This window comes from Peromyscus californicus, unplaced genomic scaffold (assembly GCF_007827085.1).
Source record: "Peromyscus californicus insignis strain IS unplaced genomic scaffold, ASM782708v3 Scaffold_3__1_contigs__length_106647218, whole genome shotgun sequence".
Lineage (NCBI taxonomy): Eukaryota > Metazoa > Chordata > Mammalia > Rodentia > Cricetidae > Peromyscus > Peromyscus californicus.
The window spans coordinates 25040736-25059201 of NW_026294551.1; the positions used below are offsets into that span (position 1 = coordinate 25040736).

At 50.7% G+C, this 18466-nt stretch overlaps 2 protein-coding genes across 3 annotated transcripts in view; one reads left to right on the plus strand and one right to left on the minus strand.

Annotated features, from left to right (window-relative positions):
- Pip4k2b (phosphatidylinositol-5-phosphate 4-kinase type 2 beta) overlaps nucleotides 1-5934 on the plus strand; it is a 29279-nt gene extending 23345 nt beyond the window's left edge. For both annotated transcript variants that reach the window (XM_052756544.1, XM_052756545.1), the window contains one exon: nucleotides 2136-5934. In XM_052756544.1, coding sequence (XP_052612504.1) covers nucleotides 2136-2216 — 81 coding nt within the window. In that variant the 3' untranslated portion in view covers nucleotides 2217-5934. The remainder of the gene's footprint in view (nucleotides 1-2135) is intronic.
- A 1356-nt stretch (nucleotides 5935-7290) lies between these two features.
- On the minus strand, nucleotides 7291-18091 carry Psmb3 (proteasome 20S subunit beta 3). The gene is made up of 6 exons (XM_052759094.1): nucleotides 17960-18091; nucleotides 17512-17696; nucleotides 13150-13257; nucleotides 9962-10139; nucleotides 8338-8432; nucleotides 7291-7408 (listed from the first exon to the last, which is right to left on the minus strand). Exons 1-6 carry the CDS (start codon nucleotides 17960-17962, stop codon nucleotides 7360-7362), a joined length of 618 nt encoding a protein of 205 aa, XP_052615054.1. The 5' UTR covers nucleotides 17963-18091; the 3' UTR covers nucleotides 7291-7359.
- Nucleotides 18092-18466: the final 375 nt, after the last annotated feature.

The following is an 18466-nucleotide window of genomic DNA, read 5'->3' on the forward strand; positions in this document are numbered from 1 at the left end:
GGGGGGCAGTCGTGGCCTTCTGCTGCAGGACTATGCCTGTGCCCTTCTTCCGAATAGAGAGGAAGAACAGCCTGACTGCTTTCCCTGTGCTCCCTACTGCCTTCCCTGTGCTCCCTACTGCCTTCCTTGTGCTCCCTACTGTCTTCCTTGTGCTCCCTCCTGCCTTCCCTGTGCTCCCTACTGCCTTCCTATGCTCCCTACTGCCTTCCCTGTGCTCCCTCCTGCCTTCCTGTGCTCCCTCCTGCCTTCCCTGTGCTCCCTCCTGCCTTCCTATGCTCCCTACTGCCTTCCCTGTGCTCCCTCCTGCCTTCCCTGTGCTCCCTACTGTCTTCCTTGTGCTCCCTCCTGCCTTCCCTGTGCTCCCTCCTGCCTTCCCTGTGCTCCCTCCTGCCTTCCCTGTGCTCCCTCCTGCCTTCCCTGTGCTCCCTACTGCCTTCCCTGTGCTCCCTCCTGCCTTTCCTGTGCTCCCTACTGTCTTGTGCTCCCTACTGCCTTCCCTGTGCTCCCTCCTGCCTTCCTATGCTCCCTCCTGCCTTCCCTGTGCTCCCTACTGCCTTCCCTGTGCTCCCTCCTGCCTTTCCTGTGCTCCCTACTGTCTTCCTTGTGCTCCCTACTGCCTTCCTTGTACTCCCTCCTGCCTTCCCTGTGCTCCCTACTGCCTTCCTGTGCTCCCTCCTGCCTTCCTGTGCTCCCTACTGCCTTCCTGTGCTCCCTCCTGCCTTTCCTGTGCTCCCTACTGCCTTCCCTGTGCTCCCTCCTGCCTTCCTGTGCTCCCTCCTGCCTTCCTGTGCTCCCTCCTGCCTTCCTGTGCTCCCTCCTGCCTTCCTGTGCTCCCTCCTGCCTTTCCTGTGCTCCCTACTGCCTTTCCTGTGCTCCCTACTGCCTTTCCTGTGCTCCCTACTGTCTTCCTTGTGCTCCCTCCTGCCTTCCTTGTACTCCCTCCTGCCTTCCCTGTGCTCCCTACTGCCTTCCCTGTGCTCCCTCCTGCCTTCCTGTGCTCCCTCCTGCCTTCCTGTGCTCCCTCCTGCCTTCCTGTGCTCCCTCCTGCCTTCCTTGTACTCCCTCCTGCCTTCCCTGTGCTCCCTCCTGCCTTTCCTGTGCTCCCTACTGTCTTCCTTGTGCTCCCTACTGCCTCCCTGTGCTCCCTCCTGCCTCCCTGTGCTCCCTCCTGCCTCCCTGTGCTCCCTCCTGCCTTCCTGTGCTCCCTACTTACTGCCTGTGTGCTCCATTCCCCACCTAGCCAGGTAATAAACACAACTTGTTTTTCCCTGGAGCTGTCTGGCCTTTGGGCCCGAGCTGCCAGTTCCTTTTCCCCAGGGCTGCTGGGCATGTTGTGCATCTGGTTAGATAGCCAAGAATAGCCTTGTTTACGTGCACGCACTGCTCCCCGTAGGCTGGTAGCCACTGTTCTCCACACATTGCCCCTCACCTTTCTACTACTTCAGTGGGTACATCAGTCAGAGGAGTGGGCCAGGAGAGCTCTGACGTGACACATAAGCCACTTCCTGAGGTGGCCTGCCCAGCGTGGTAATCCCTGATGCTGAATAACAGGCTCATGGCCTGATGACACATTTGTGCTCGGGATGCTGAGGCAGGAAGACTATGTAGTCAAGGTTAGAATCTGTGCTTGGGATGCTGAGACAGGAAGACTATGTAGCCAAGGTTAGAATCTGTGCTCCTGATGCTGAGACAGGAAGACTATGTAGTCAAGGTTAGCATAGGCCACACATCAAAAACTAGCTTTAGCAAAATTGTTTTTTTGTCCAAGACTGTGGTTCTCAGCCTAGGAGTTGCAGCCCCTTTGGGGGTCAGATGACCCTTTTACAGAGGCTGCATGTCAGATATTTACATTACAATTCATAACAGTAGCAAAATTACAGTTATGAAGTAGCAACAAAATAATTTTATGGTTGGGGGTCACCATACCATGAGGAATTGTATTGAAGGGTCGCAGCATTAGGAAGGTTGAGAACCACTGATCTAAGATTAAGTGGGTTTTGTTTGTTTGTTTACTTTTTGTTGAAAAAGAAACAAATAGAAAGGCTCCAGAAGACTGGGTGCCTCTCAGTTGTCGCCTCCCGGTCTTCTGGTTAAGTTTGAGCATCTGACCCGAGTCCATATCTTGTGTGTTCCAGGCAGGGGCTGAAATCTCCACTGTGAACCCGGAGCAGTACTCTAAACGCTTCAATGAATTCATGTCCAACATCCTGACGTAGTCATCTCTACCTTCTGCCAGGGCCAGACTGCTGGACAAGGGGTCGGGGATCGGGAGAGGGAAAGGGTGTATTTGGGCTAGCAGGGAGGGTAGGGAGCAGAGGGGGGTCAAGAGGGCTTTAGTAAAGGGACTGCAGCCTGTGACACAGAGCAACTCCAGCAGAGAGGGAGGGAGGGGACGTGCTGTTGGTGCACGTGCTCACAGGATGTAGCCTTACTTCCTGCTCACCCTTGATATGCCCCTTTTGTCCCTGGTTAAACGGGCTCCCCTCTTGGTATCTTGTAACCTTTGATGATACGTTGGGGCTAGAGATGATTTTGTGGGTTTCTTTGGGTTTGTTTCTGAAATTCATTGCTCCAGGTTTGCTATTTCTAATGCTCTGTGTCATCACCCTAGCCACCTCCCTGTCCCTAGCAGGCTTTCAGTTTCCTTCAGTTAAGACCGGCACAGTTGCTCTGACACCGTGAGAGGAGGTCAGACACCTCAGTCAGCCATGTTTTGATCTCACCTAGAAGGACTTTTTAATTTCCTGGAGTATTGTGCATAGCTCCCTCCATGTTTCCACCTTGGATCCAAGTGAAATGTTACATTCACTCCTCCACCCTGTCCTCGCAGAAGAACATTGCGGGTTGACCCCAACATCTTGGACCAGAGTCAGAGGCCTCAGAGGGAAACAGGTTCATCTTCATGAGATGGTGAGTGACCAGAAAGCAGCTGGGCCCTCAGACAGCTGGTTCTCAAAGAACCCAGTGATCACCACCCCAGCCACCTGCGCCTCGGACCTGGAATCGTGATGTCTGTCAAGCCTGCCTCCCACTGGCTTGAGGGGAACTAGAAAGCTTCTTCGAGTTTATCAGGACCCCTGTGTTTCAATGGAATCCCAGAAACTAACACGTATCAAACGGGGTCGTGTGCATCATCCATATCCTAACTCCTGACCTCTGGCGTGCAGTCACCTGTAACTGGCATATGGTCAGGGGCAGAGCCCTAAGTACCTGGGTGCTCACTGCAGAGACACCACTCCAAGCCCCGGCCTACCGTGTAGGTGTCTGGCTCCCTGTGCCTGTGATTTCCCACTGGGTAGCTTCAGCCAGCAAGGTGCTCCACCCAAGGTTGCTTGAGTCACTTGTGGACGTGACCCAGGAAAGCCTATTTGGAGGCCAGATGTGGGGCTTGACCCATCCCCAGCCTCAGGGCTGATTTTCCTTGCCCTCTCACCCTTTCTGAACTTGGGATCTGCCTACAGGCCTCCTCGGAAAGAGCGACATCCTGCAGCCTCCTTCAGGATTCCGGCCCAGGGCCTCAGAAGGGAACTATCCAAGTCATTCTGATGCCACCAGAGTAGCTGGTGGCCAGGAAGAAAAACGGCCCTGTTGGCCTGCACTGGGAGAGGTACATTCCTACCTCCTCCCAACCCCTCAGAAGGAATCAGGAATTTAGGATGAGATGGAGAATTTGTAGATAACCCCAAAGATGTGAAGCGGGTTTGTGGAACTGTCTCGGGTGAATAGAGGACTTCCTGTGACTGCTTCCCAAGCTAGCCAAGCTCAGCTGTGGGAGCTGGAGCCATTGTGCGGTCCTCCATACCCAGCGCTGAGAGAGGAAGCAAGATAGCAGTCAGCTGCTTTCTCTAGAGCTGCCACATTGGGTGGAAACCCTTCTGGTGAGGCAGATGGGGGCCACACTCCTGCCCAGGAAGAGTAGAGGTAAGGTTCTGGGCATCAGAACCGGAAGGGTCTTGGGGAAGTACCAGAACCACGTGGTTCATGGAGAAATGTTTTTAATTTAGGAGAGGGTTATATAGGAATAATGTCTAGACTGATTTCTCCACCTCACAATCAAGAGTGAAAAATCCGCATCTGCTCCCAGTAGCCCCAAGCTTGGAAGCCGAGGCTGATCCTATTGTCCTGCGTATGAAAAGTGTAACAATCTTATCAAAGCAACTACGGGGATCTAACTTGTTTAACATTGAGTTTTGTGGGGGTTTTGTTTTTTGTTTTTGTATATTGTTTACAATTTTGAGAGGTAGCATTCTGTTTCAAATGCTCTTTGTTTTCCTGACAGTATTGTTGAGTGGGTCAAAATATTTGAGCTGTGGTTTGGTGGACTTGACATTGTTTTTTAAAAGGTCATTCTCTGTGCTGTCTTCAAAACCTTGGGTTTGGCCCTCTGATTCCTTTGGCATTCATATGTTTAAAAGCTATTTATCTTGGTTCATATAAGTTTTCTTCCTTTTTGTGACAAAGATATGCTATCAGTCTCAAAGTGATCACACACACACACACACACACACACACACACACACACACACACACACACCTGCTCCCTTTTTTCTGAGTCCCACCGTTCACTTTCTGGACAGCATGTGTTGAGACCCTTAACTTCACTCCTCAGGGCCATGAAGATCGGCCAGACCATCTTATGGCATCCAGAATCACCTTGGGTCTTCCAGGAATAGATCTTTAAGAATTAAGACCCAGACGATTGGGTGAGGCCTGGATTCGGAAAAGGGAAGGAATCCTCTTCCCAGTTCCTCATCCTGACACAGCGTAGCGTCCAGTCACAACTCTCCGCTCCCCATCCCTCCTGTGGAAAGTGTGAAGCTGAGAACGAATGTCTCACATGCAGCTAAAGTGAGGGGTACTATGAAAACTCTTAACAGACACTAAGTAATGGCCACAGGCTGCTCCAGTCTGAGCCCAACCCTGTGTCAGGGATGTGCAGGGCCAGGCAAGGAATGCGGTTCTGCTGCAGTACTCAATCTCTCCTTATCTAGCTCAGGGGTTACTGGTCTGTGGCTGGCGCCATCCATGAGTGGCCCCCAGGCTGTTCTCAGTGGCACTATAGTTCCCCCCACAGGCAGCTCTTCCTCCCCCCTCCCCCCTCCCCTTTCTTCATCCTGGGCTTTAGGCCTGAACAGGTCCCCTGACAGTGCTCAAGGCTGGAGAGGCTGGAGTCCTGCCCAGCCCTCCCCTCTTCACAGCTTGCCGGGCCTGCCTGAGGTGGACCGAAGACCCAGGCCTTTCTCGGTAGCCGACCCCACCCCCCAGCTGTCTTATCAATTCAGGTTGAGAGGGGAAAAGCATTAGCTGTTTCAAGCCTTGACCTACTCAAAAGTGTGTCGGGCACAAAGGACAGTGTACTCAGCCCTCAGAGCTCTGCCTTGTGGCTTCCTGAGTTTAGAGACCTCACCTCTGTGGCAGTAATGGGGGTGGGGGTCCAAAGGGAAACACATTTAGACAGCTGCCCCAAATCTGCCAGCCATGGTCCCAGTCCTCCTCTGAAATATGCCACTTACGCGAGTGACTCAAGGGGAAATGAGACTCAGCTGTCCTTCAACAGGTTGAGACACCAGAAAGGCTGGGGAGACACTAGAAGAGACTGTCACTTACCCACAGCCATTTTGTGTGGTGAGAGCCCCTACATTTAGGGGAAGCCCGTCTGCTCAGCACCTCTCGGCAGCAGACCAGAACGTTTAACACACAAAATGTGAATGAAGTCTGGAGTCACCTTTGGGACCGCAGGATTAAAGGACCCCCACCACATGTGACTTCTCCATTTCCGGCTGCAAGCTCCATTTTTTAAATAGGAATTCCCCCCCCCCCTGTGCTTGTCTCGTCTCTGAACAGTTCTGAGCCCCCGTTACTGTTTTCAAATGCATGCGTGTTCAAATGGATCTCCAACTGGAGGACAAAATAAAACTCAGAAAGCTTTGTGTACATCTGGTATGTGGATCCTTTGACGACGCAGCCTACCCTTCTTCAGAATCCGAATTATTTTTGTCCCCATTTTAGAGACAGTTCAGGCAAAATCAGTGTGTGGTTTGGAGAGGCAATCTGGTAGCAGCCCACTCGGAGACGCAATTATTGAGCAATGTTAAGCTCCCAGCACTGGGTGGGATGGCTACCAGGTAACAGTACCGTGCACCACTGCCCCGACCTCACTTCAGCTGTGGATCGACAATGGCTAGGAGCCACGTATCTCAACTGGCTGTGTGGCTTCGAATACAGCATCCTTGTATGCCTCCAGCTACCCATCTACATACTTGGACCTTAAAGTTTAGTACTTGGGCTGGGGTGTTTCTCAGTGATAGAGTGCTTGCCTAGCAATGTGCAAGGTCCTAGGTTCCATCCCCAGCATATGCACAAGTGTGTGCAAGCACACAAAAGTTTAGTTCAGTAGCTCTCAATGTGGATCTGGACCGGCCATTATCAGTGGCACCTGAGATTCAGAAACAAAACTCTTAGCTCATCCCAGACCTTCTGATTCAAAAAGTTAAAAAAAAAAAAAAAAAAGGCAGCCAAATCCCACCATGGTTGTGTGTTTCTATAATCCCAATCCTGCAGAGGAAGACAGAAAGGAGTCTGGAAGGCAGACACAAGCCTGGGCTGTGGTCAGTGGTAGAATACTACCCAACATTGAAGGCCTTGGGTTCGATTCCCCCAGCACTGCAAAAAACTTATTTTCAACAGGAATGAGTTTGACTGGGCCCAGCAGACAATTCAGAGGCCGCCTGGGAACCGTGCAAATGTCCGTTTGCTGGGGCACTGAATCTACTACAGGTTTCGAGATGAGCTAGTGTGAGCCAGAGAGCTCTGAGTAGTGAATGAGATCATCCCGAAGGAGGAGACTGCGCCCCACCACCCCAGTGATGAACTGAAGACAAATACTGACCTGGATCCTTCATGGGTCCTTGGCCAAATCCCACCGAAGCACTGGAAAAATGGTGGAAGACTGTCAATAGAGGTCAGTGAAGGAGGTCTAGGTTTGGGGGTCAAATGGAACACTGGCTCATATCCTTGCAACACCACTTAGCAAGTGGATTTGGACACTGGTGTGAGTGACCAGCCCAGCCCCAGCGCAGGCATCCACTATGACGAGTAGGGAGCCCCATATGTGCCAATGAAGCAAGGCAAGTCCAAAAGAAAACACAGGGCTGAGGGACAGCTCAGTAGCAGAATGTGTGCTTAGCATGTCCAAGGGCCTGGGTTCAATTCCCAAAGAGGGCTGAGATAAAGCAGCTTTGTACTGGACCCTGTCCCGCCATGGGGACAAAGCTACGGAACAAAGACAAGTCGAGTGAAAGAAAAGCAATTTTATTAAAAAGAAAAACAACAAAAGAAAGCTGGGACCAGAGCATGGGGTCAGTCCATCCGGGCCTTCAGTGTCCTGGTGGTGATCTTGTCCTTTTCACTGCCAAGGGAGAAAAACCACACACACACACAAATAATCATGTGTACTGTTCTCTCCTGCCTGCCTCCCCTCTGAGCCTTAGCTGTAAGAACGGGAAAGGCTGCCTGGCACCTGCTGCCCTATGGACTGTTAGGAGGGGGGCATGGGCAGGGGAGCTTTCTCCGGAGATCGTCTGGGCTGGACTGAAACACCTTCTAAAAGAGTGGAGCCCCCCAGACCTACAGAACGAGCACCCGAGTCTCACTGAAGTAGACACAAGAACCTGCGTCACTCAATTCTGCTTTTCATGGTGAGTAAGCAGGACCCATCGGAAAGGGGACACTATGCCATTCTCTCAGGTTCCTGGTGACGGCCTCGAACAAACAGAGAGAGCACCTCAGGTCTGGCTAGGGAACGGGATATGGGATGTGAACCATGCACACAGTTCTGGGTTGTAGACTGGAAGACGTGTGGAGGATGGAGAGCCACTGGCCACTCAGTCTGCAGGGAGCTACTTCCCATGGTCATCCCTGAAACTCTGGGGACACCATTAGGGAAGAAATGTCCACTGTGAGGAGACTCAGGGTCACAAAGTGTCACCCAACAGAGGGCTGGAGAGCCTGGGCAGCACCTAGCTGCCTCCTGTGGTAAAGCATTGACTCTGGGGCTCTGGGCCTGTGTTGGCTCCTTCCTTCTCTGTCCCTCTCTTGCTTTTTTTGAGCAGGGTTTTACTGTTTAGCTCAGGCTAATCTTGAACTCAAAATCCTCTTGCCGCCGCCTCCCCTGTGCCTAGAATACAAATGTCCCCGCTTGCTCCTGTCACCATGCTCTGCTTCTAGTGGCTCCTCTGCCCTGACACCTGATGAGGGCTTCCGAGGTCAGTGGTATGCTAGCAGAGGGGGAGCACAAGTGTCTGTGAAGGTTCTAGACTTCTCCCAACTCATACTCACATGATGTGAACAATGACGCCCATGCCCGACACAGCATCCCGGTCCACGGCATTCAGCATGGCTTGGGAAATGGTCTCAAACAGGTGTTCTGGATCCTGCCAACAGTAAAGCTTTCAGAGCTGGGCTGTGTTCCTTCTCAACCCTCTTATTTTCTCAACTCCAGCTGCCCTGCTCTGGGCCCTGCCCTGCCTGGTGTAGGGGATGATGGTTCCTTGGATACGGGAACTTCTCAGCTCCTTCCTCAGGAAGAGACAGGACGAAGAAAACACTTCAAACCCAACAGTGTGACCTTGGGCAAGTGTCATAATTATACCCTCCATCAGAGCCTTGGTCCCCCTTTGTAAAATGAAGTGTCTCTCTGCTAGGTTCCAGAGAAGTGCAGCCTGAGACGGTCCTGCATGTCCCACAGGCACCCCCAAACTCAGCCCACGCAATCTCACAAGCCCACGCCTCAGACCAGCCCTTCCCCTCAATTCTCCATCTTGGACTCCCTGCCTTGACTCTGGCTTCCCTCCTGTCCCCAGTCAGGACCCTAGCATCTCCTGTAGATGAGTGACCCCTCACAAGCAGCTGTAGCCTGGACCCTCAGGTTCCTTTCACTGAAGGAAAGCATTCAAACACACCGGGGTGCTGAAGGTCCCACCCTACTCTTCTCCAGCTTCATCTCACCACACACATTCTCCCACTTACAGGCACTCTCAACTCACTGAACATATCTGGCCTGCCTGTACCCCAGTACAGGCTACTCTGCCGGCCCCCGGGCCTGCTTTTTCCTCTTCCTCCTCCTCTATGTGTCTGAACAACTATTTGAATGACCTGCCTTGTTAATGGCAGTTAAGCCCTTGAAGTCACTTTGTACCTGGCCTCCACCAAGTCTGCAGAGCAGAACAGCTGCATTTCAGCGCCTCCCTTTGAAGTGTAGCTCTAATTTTTTTAGCTACTTTCCTCAATACCCTGTCTGAGGAATGCTCCCATTCACAGCTGAGGTAAATGGAGGTAGAACAGGGCCGACTCACTTATGTAAGAAGAGGTTTCCTGGCCGGGCGGTGGTGGCGCACGCTTTTAATCCCAGCACTCGGGAGGCAGAGCCAGGCGGATCTCTGTGAGTTCGAGGCCAGCCTGGGCTACCAAGTGAGTTCCAGGAAAGGCGCAAAGCTATACAGAGAAACCCTGTCTCGAAAAACCAAAAAAAAAAAAAAAAAGAAGAGGTTTCCACCCAGGGAAGCAGAGGCAGGGGGATCTGTGAGGTCGAGGCCAGCCTGGTCTACAGAGTGAGTTCCAGGATAGCCAGAGCTGTCACACAGAGAAACCCTATCTCAAAAGCCAAAACCAACCAAACAAAATGGCTGAAACAGAAGGGTTTCTACTTCAGAAACCCAGCTCCAGGCTCACACTGGTGCTGCCTGTCATGGGGGAGGACACTGGAAACCTAGTGTGATGATGGCCAGGGTGGGTCAACAGAGGCTGCTCTCCTCCCGGCCAGCCAGCCCAGATGGAACTTCTGGAAACCCTCCAACGGAGCAGCGGCTGTGGCCTGCTCTCTTTCCACACCTTCCCCTCAATTCCTGCTACACAGACACATTTGTCTATAATGGCCATGGGCTGACGGATGTTGCTAACTTACCATGTTGGGCTCCCAGAGAGACTCGCACATCCCATACATTTGTTCGGAGCAGGTACCACTGACTACAAAGTCATCAGTCACCATGGGGCAGCCAATGAGGTCTAGCGAGCAAATGAAGGGCTTGAAGGTCTTCGGGTCCAGCCCAGCGATGACAGGCTCGGTATAGTAGGGACCGAACCTGTGGCCAGGGTGAGAGGGAGTCCAGAGTTCAGACACGTCTGCTCAGACGAGGGAGGGGCTTGGGGACATCCCTTCCCTGTGGCTAGCCCTGTGCAGACCCCCCCCTCCCGGCAAGTTTCTATTGTGTTCACCCTCCTCTCTGACGTCTCTTCCCCGCCTGGCCCGCCCTCCCTTGCTAGTCTTCTGCTTCTCATCTTCATTACTAGGCGAAGTCCCACCATGATTATGCTCTCTGTTTGTGCATTTACACCCCTACTTCTCTAGAAAAAGGATGTGAGACTGGGCTAGGGTGTGGCTCACTGGCAGAGCACATGCCCAGTATGCATAGAGCCCAATAGTTTGAGTTCCAGTAGTACAAATTTTTTTTTTTTTTTGAGACAGGGTTTCTCTGTGTAGCTTTGCGCCTTTTCCTGGATCTCACTCTGTAGACCAGGCTGGCCTCGAACTCACAAAGATCCACCTGCCTCTGCCTCCCGAGTGCTGGGATTAAAGGCGTACGCCACCACCGCCCGGCGCAAAAAAAAATTTTAAAAATTAAAAGTAGCTGGGTATAGTGGCACATGTCTGGCCCTGGTTTTCAAGAGGAAGGAGGATCGAGCTGGACACCAACCTGGACTACAAACAGCACCCTCTGGGATCTTAATGGACACGTTCAAGCTGGGCATAGTGGCACACACCTTTGATACCAGCATTTGGGAGGCAGGAGCACCTCTGTGAGTTTGAGGCCAGCCTGGTCTACATAGTGATTTCTAGTTCAGCTAGGGCTACAGAGAGACCCTGTCTCAAAAAGCAAACAGACCAAAAAAAATAAAATAAAATAAAAAAAAAAAAATCAAGACAGAATGGTCAATCCTAGTAGAAAATTCCTGTGTGTCTCCTTGGTTTATAACATTTTTATTTTTGTTTTTGTTTTTGAAGACAGGGTTTCTGTATCCTGGCACTCACTCTGTAGACCAGGCTGGCCTCAAACTCACAGAGACCTACCTACCTGCCTTCTGCCTCCCAAGTGCCTCCTGATGGTCTATAGCACTTGAGTGTGTGAGTGTACAGGGGTGAGTGTATAGGGGGTGAGTGTACAGGGGTGAGTGTACAGGCATGTGGAGGTTGGTTCTGGGGATTTTTTTTTTTGGTTTTTCGAGACAGGGTTTCTCTGTATAGCTTTGCACCTTTCCTGGAACTCACTTGGTAGCCCAGGTTGGCCTCGAACTCACAGAGATCCGCCTGGCTCTGCCTCCCAAGTGCTGGGATTAAAGGCGTGTGCCACCACCGCCCGGCGGATTTTTTTTTTTAATAATTTATTTTTTTTTATTTTGTGTGCATTGATGTTTTCCCTGCATGTATGTCTGTGTGAGGGTGTTGGATCCTGGAGTTACAGACAGTTGTGAGCTGCCATGTGGGTGCTGGGAATTGAACCTGGGTCCTCTGGAAGAGCAGCCAGTGCTCTTAACTGATGAGCCATCTCCCCAGCCCCAGTCCTGGGGATTAAACTGAGCAAGCAGTATGTCTGAGGACATAGTCGTCAGTAATGGTGCTATAAAAATGATTTAGGACTCAAACTGGACCTCGGAGGTACAGCATTTGCCTAGCAGGTATGATGCCCTAAGTTTAACCTCCCATCACCACAAAAGAAATACTTAAAGGAAAAAAATAAAAATAAAAGAGGGGAGGAGTTTGGTGAAGGCGAAGGATACAGCAGTGGAACACCCGCCTAGTCTGTGTGAGGCCTAGCTAGGTTCTGTCCATGTACCCATGGGGTGGGGGAGTGGGGGTGGGGACCACAGCAAAACAAGTGTGATGGGCTGGAGAGACGGCTCAGAGGTTAAGAACACTGGCTGCTCTTCCAGGGGTCCTGAGTTCAATTCCCAGCAACCACATGGTGGCTCACAACCACCTGTAATGAGATCTGGTGCCCTCTTCTGGCATAAAGCCATACATGCAGACAGAGTATTCATACATAAAATAAATAAGTAAATAAATCTTAAAAACTTCCTATGTAGAAGAACAATCAGTGCTCTTAACCTCTTCTAGAGGTCAGAGTTCAATTCCCACCAACCACATGGTGGCTCACAACCATCCATAATGAGATCTGGCGCCCTCTTCTGGCCTGCAGGCATATAGAACACTATACACAGTAAAAAAAATCTTTAAAAAAAAAAAAACCAAAAACTTCCTATGTAGCTGCTTTTGAACTCTTGATCCTCCTGCCTCGAATTACCCAGTGCCATGATGACAGGTGGACGTCACCATGCCCAGGTCAAACAGGATAATTTGATACAAAGTTCTTTCCTTTTTTTTTTCCTTTTTGTTTTTTTATGTGCATGTGTGTGCATGCCAAGGATGCCAAAAGTATCGTGATCCTGAGTTTTTCAAGCCTCATGAGAATCAAATTTTACAAGATATTTAAATTTTTCATCCTCTTTTGATATATGATGACCTTGAACTTTTTTTTTTTAGATTTTTATCTTTATTTTATGTGTATGGGTGTTTTGCCTGTATTACGACTGTACACCACATGCATACAGTACCCACAGAAGCCAGAAGAGGGCATCAGATCGCCTAGAACTGGAGTCACAGACTGTTGTGAGCTGTCCTGTAGGTGCCGGGAATCAAACCTGGGTCCACTACAAGAATAAGGGCTCAGCAGGACAGTGGTGGTGCACGCACACCTTTACACACCTTTAATCCCAGCACTTATGAGGCAGAGTCAGGCAGATCTCTGTGAGTTCGAGGTCAGCCTGGGCTACAGAGTGAGTTCCATGAGAGGCACCAAAACTACACGGAGAAACCTTGCCTCGGAAAAACCAAAAAAACAAAAAGAATGGCTGGGAGGACAGGTCCTGTGAGCCAGTGTTCACGAGGCAGCTAACACCGGGGCCAGCCTGGTGTATCTGAGTTCCAGGCCAGCCATGCTAGAGTGAGAGGGAAGCCAGGGAGAAACTGTCCCCACAGCACTCCGCCTAACTCAGTGTCTAAGCGCCGCCCCCCCCCCACGCCCCCCCTCCACTCACCGTTTCTCATACAAGAGGTTGGCCACCATGCTCATGAGGGTGTAAGGCTTGATCTGCCGACCTTCCTTCAGCTCATACAGGTTCAGCCGGAACTTGAGGCGCTGGGCACTGGGGCAGGAGAAGCAGAGAATGAGTCATTGGTAAAAGTCATCCAGTCTTCAACCTGCACAGTCAGGTGTAACACAAGGAGACACGATTTCTGTCCCTACCAAGGAACGATGGAGCAGTGCTGTACCCACTGATGAGAAGGTGCCTGCAGAGGATGACCTTTTGTCCCCTAGGGCTACCTCAGAGTTCCAGAATAGTCCCCACATAGAACCAACCAATGCCACACGTACTAAGCAAAGCAAGGCTTCCAAAACACAGGAACGGAGCGTCTCAGGGTGAATTTAACTTCATCTTATAGGGAAGGAAGCTGAGGCCAAGAGAATGAGGAGTTGCTGCCCACAGCAAGCAGGCAAACCCAGTGAGAAGAGCCTCCAGAAGGACATAGCAAAGAAGGGCTGCGGAGCCTCAGAGTGAGCTCAGGGAAGCTGTGTTCTTGAGACTTTTCAGGAGTCCTGATAAGCGAGCCTTCGAGGCCAGTGTGGGCTACAGAGTGAGTTCCAGGAAAGGTGCAAAGCTACACAGAGAAACCCTGTCTCGGGGGAAAAAAAGAAAAAAAAAAAAAAGATTCCCAGTAAGCTTCCCTCCCATCTTTTAGGACGCCAGCACCTGCTGCTGCTTAGGCCTCATCTTCTCCCCGGAAATCCTACCCCAACTTTCTCCCCTCTTCTTTTTCTTTTTGTTGTTGTTATTTTATTATTTATTTGTTTCTGTGTGTGCACATGATTATGTGTATGTTTACTGTACATGTGGAGGTCAGAGGACAACTTGTAGGGAGTCGGTTCTCTCCTTTTACCTCTGGGTTCCAGGGATTGAACTCAGGTTACTGGGCTTAGCCACAAGCACCTTACCCACTAAGCCATATTATACTGCCTTCCATTTCCTCTCCCTTTCTGGCTTCTCCCTGGTCCCCTGCAAAAAAATAAGGCTCAGCTCTCCAGGTACAGCTTACAACATGCCCCCCCAACAACCCCCACACATACTGTCCTTCTAGACTCTGCTCCCCCAGATTCAACATGTCACCAAGGCCTGTCCAGTCCTGAGGTGTGACTTCAAAACCCATTCCCTTTGGAGGACTTGCCTTAGCTCCTCAAAAGTGGCATAGTAAAGGAAAAAAAGAAAGGAAGGAAGGAAGAAAGATAGATAGATAGATCAATCAGTCACCATCAGGGCTGAAGAGATGGCTCAGTGGTTAAAAGCACTTGTTCTTGTGAAGGACCCAGGTTCGATTCCCAGCGCCCACATGGAAGCTCACTACTTCCTCAGACACCAGGCACACATGTGGTGCATAGGCATACATGCAGGCAAAGCACTCATATGAATAAAATAAAATTTAATTTAATTTTAAAAGGGCGGGGTGCCCCCTCAGTGGTGGCACAAGCCTTTAATCCCAGCACTTGGGAGATAGAGGCAGTCAGATCTCTGTGAGTTCGAGGCCAGCTTGGTCTACAGAGCTAGTTCCAGGACAGCCAAGACTATATAAAGAAACCCTGTCTTGAATCTTCCCCCACCAAAAAATGGAGCTGGAGAGATGGCTCAGCGGTTCAGAGGACCAGATTTGTTTCTTAGCACCCACATGGTACCCTGACACCCTCACACAAACATACACGCAGGCAAAACACCAATGCACATAAAAGAAGAATACATATTTTTTAAAAGAAAAATACAAAACAAAACCAAAAAAAAAAAAAACCCAACTCTCACTATCTTTCCCTGTAACAGTTCTAACTGCTGGATCTCAGTCACAACATGCTCACAACAGGAATCATCTTGGAAATGTCACTTGATGACTTCAGGCACTAGATTAGATATTCCTCATATGAAATGGCATTGTTTTGAAATCACGTTTTTTGTTTGTTTTTTTGGTTTTCAAGACATGGTTTCTTTGTATAGTCCTGAAATCACAGAGATCCGCCTGCCTCTGCCTCCCAAGTGATGGATTTAAAGGCGTGCGCCACCATCACCCCCGCTTCAAATCATTTTCTAATATGTAACAGTCCCCTGGGTCTTTAAACACCCCTGGGTTACTATGTTCTGAAACAATGTAAACGCCATGTGAATGGTTCTTTTACCCCAGTGTTTGGGGAATATTGACAAGAAAAAATTCTGAGTATATTTAGTACAGATGCAATCTTTTCCTCCAAATTCATAGCCCGCCCCCCTTAGCTCTGTAGGCCAGGCTAACCTGGAACTAGGTAATCCAGCGAACCTTGAGGTAGGTGTGATTCTCCTGCCTCATCCTCCCTAACGCTGGGGTTATAAGCATGAGCCACCACCATCATCTTTTTTTCTTTCCCTAATGCTAGAGATTGACCACAGGGCCTTACGCTTACTAAACATATACTCCACCATCGAATTACAGCCCCATTCCAGCAGAATACTTTTCTTTCAAGCTAGTTCAATCTGATGCAGAACCTTTAGACACAGAGGGTGGGCTGTGTTACATTTAAAAAATAAAAATAAAGGGCCTGGGGGGCGTTGCCTGGGGAGATGTCTCAGTGTGTAAGAGCACTGGCTGTTCTTCCAGACAACCTAGGTGCGATTCCCAGCACCCACACAGGAGCTAACAGCCTTTGGCAACTCCAGTTCTGGGGACTCCAACAACCTCTTCCGGCCTCCAGGGCACAACATGCAGTTGGTACACAGACTTACGTGCGTCAAAACACCCATCCACACAAAATAAAAGAAATCTTTTAATAATAATAGTAATAAAAGGACATGGGGCCGGGCGGTGGTGGCGCACGCCTTTAATCCCAGCACTCGGGAGGCAGAGCCAGGCGGATCTCTGTGAGTTCGAGGCCAGCCTGGTCTCCAAAGCGAGTTCCAGGAAAGGCGCAAAGCTACACAGAGAAACCCTGTCTCGAAAAACCAAAAAAAAAAAAAATAAATAAAAAATAAAAGGACATGGGGGCTTGGGCCTGAGGATAGAGTTCAACAGCACATCACATGCTTAAACATTTAAAATCCTGGTTTCAATTTCTAGTACCAGGAGGGAGGGAGGGGGAGAGAAAGAGAGAGACTTGAACCTTGACCTCAATGCTCAAGGAATAAATGAATCGCTCTTGGGCCTCACAACGGCCACTGAGGTCAGTCAGCAACAACTCGAAAAGTCCCATCCTTGAAGACAGTGAGTTGGTCAACAGGCAAAAACACCCAAGGCCAAGCCTGACCAGTCCAATTCCTAAAACCCACATGATGGAAAGACAGAACCAACTCCTGCAAGTTGTCCCCTGGCCTCCACACACATGTGGCACCTGGGCATACAAACACAATAAAATAATAAGAAGAAGAAATGTAGGGGCTGGAGAGCTGGCTCAGTAGTTAAGAGCAGTGACTGCTCTTCCAGAGGTCCTGAGTTCAATTCCCAACACCCACATAATTGGCTCACAATCATCTGCAACTCAGACTAGGTGAGCACACAGTGTGTGTGTGTGTGTGTGTGTGTGTGTGTGTGTGTGTGTGTGTGTGTGTGTGTGTGTCTGTGTCCAATGCCCTCTTCTGGCCTCTGCAGGCACTCGTGTGGTTCACAGACATACAAGTAGGCAAAATACCTACACACATAAAAGAGAAATTTTTTCTTTTGGTTTTTCGAGACAGGATTTCTCTGTGTAACAGTCCTGGCTGTCTTGGAACTCATTTTGTAGACCAGGCTGGCCTTAAACTCAGAGATCTACCAGCCTCTGCCTCCCAAGTGCTGGGATTAAAGGTGTGGGCCGCTGCCACTACCACTACCACTAACCTAGCTACGTATTTCATTTTTTAAAGTCCCATCCCTGCTTTCCCCAACACCAACCACGGCAATCCTAAGCCCCATGCTCAGGCATCACAAACCAGACCTGTTTGCTTCCCCTTTCAGACTCTCCCATCTCTCAAACCACATAACCCCTGTCAACTAGGCAAGTGGGCAGTTCAAGCCTACCAGCTCACCAGGGCTAGTTATCACTCTGTTATGTCGGCCACCTAGTGCTTTAGGGAGCGTGCACAGCCTTTGGTTTCAGAGAAACCTGCACTGGGATCCGGCAGGCATTCATTAATGGCATCTTGAACAAAAGGCTCTCTGAGACTCTCAATGTCTTCATCTGCAGAATGAGACAGATAGCCAGTAATATCAAGACCACCATTAAAGGACTCCCTGACAAAGATGCTTCCTATAGAGTCCAGTAGTGGTAGTGTTCGGCAGATGGCTCACATCAGGCTGCTCGAGACAAGCTGGTCAACAAAGACACCAGAGTGAAGGCGGGGCTCTGGGGCACTTACACTGTCTGGACGTCGGTAGCCAGCCCGGCCAGGCCTATGTAGAGCCTGTCACCCATGGGAAAGATCTTCTGGAAGTCCGTGGTCACCATCTGGGCCTGGATTCCGAAACGCCTGTCCGCAGCGATGGCCACACAGTTCTTGCCCTTCATGGCCATGACGGCCCCTCCGTTATAGGACATAATAGACTGGAAACAGACAAATCAAGGGGCTCAGATCGTGGAGCTAAGTGTTGCCATAACTTCCCGCCCAGTCTCCGGAGGCGCCTGGAAGCCCGGAGCTCCAGCCCTAAGATCGGCCCGGCGGGGCACCCAGGAACCGCACTCATCCGCACGGTCCTACCATGCGCATTCTACTGACCAGCAGACCCTCTCCGTCCCACATTCAAGGCTTACCCATCCATGCTTTCAATTCCCATCCCAGGCCCCTTCCCTCCACTCCCCAAGCTCACCATGATTGCGCTCTAGTAGGACTCCGATCGCCACTGCAATTCCTGCAAACCGGCTCCGGCTTTCTCTGGGCCAACGCTCCCGCCGGGCCTCCCCCATTGGCTGATGGGCCGACTCTTCCTGACCAGCGCAGCTTTCTATTGGATAAGCACCCCGTCAGTCACAAATATGCATAGTTTGGTTGAGACACCAAAACGGAGGTCTGGAAAGCGGAAAGTGAAAAGTCACTGTGAGTGCGGAAGAGCCTGCCGTCCGGGGCATGTTGGGATCTTGGCGGACCTGGCCTCTGGCGTCCTCTCCCCCCTCCCTCCCGCCCCGGGGGGAGGGGGCGGGGCTGGCGACACGTGGGCTGCGGACGCGGCCTGGTGGAGCTTCGGCTGTACTCAGAGGGTGTCCCTGGGCTTACTGGGGCGCTGTGGGAGTTGGGCATTTTACTCAAGCTAGCTGACTTCATGTATTCATTCACACATCCCTACTGTGGACCGGGCACTTGGCGGAGCTGCGAATGC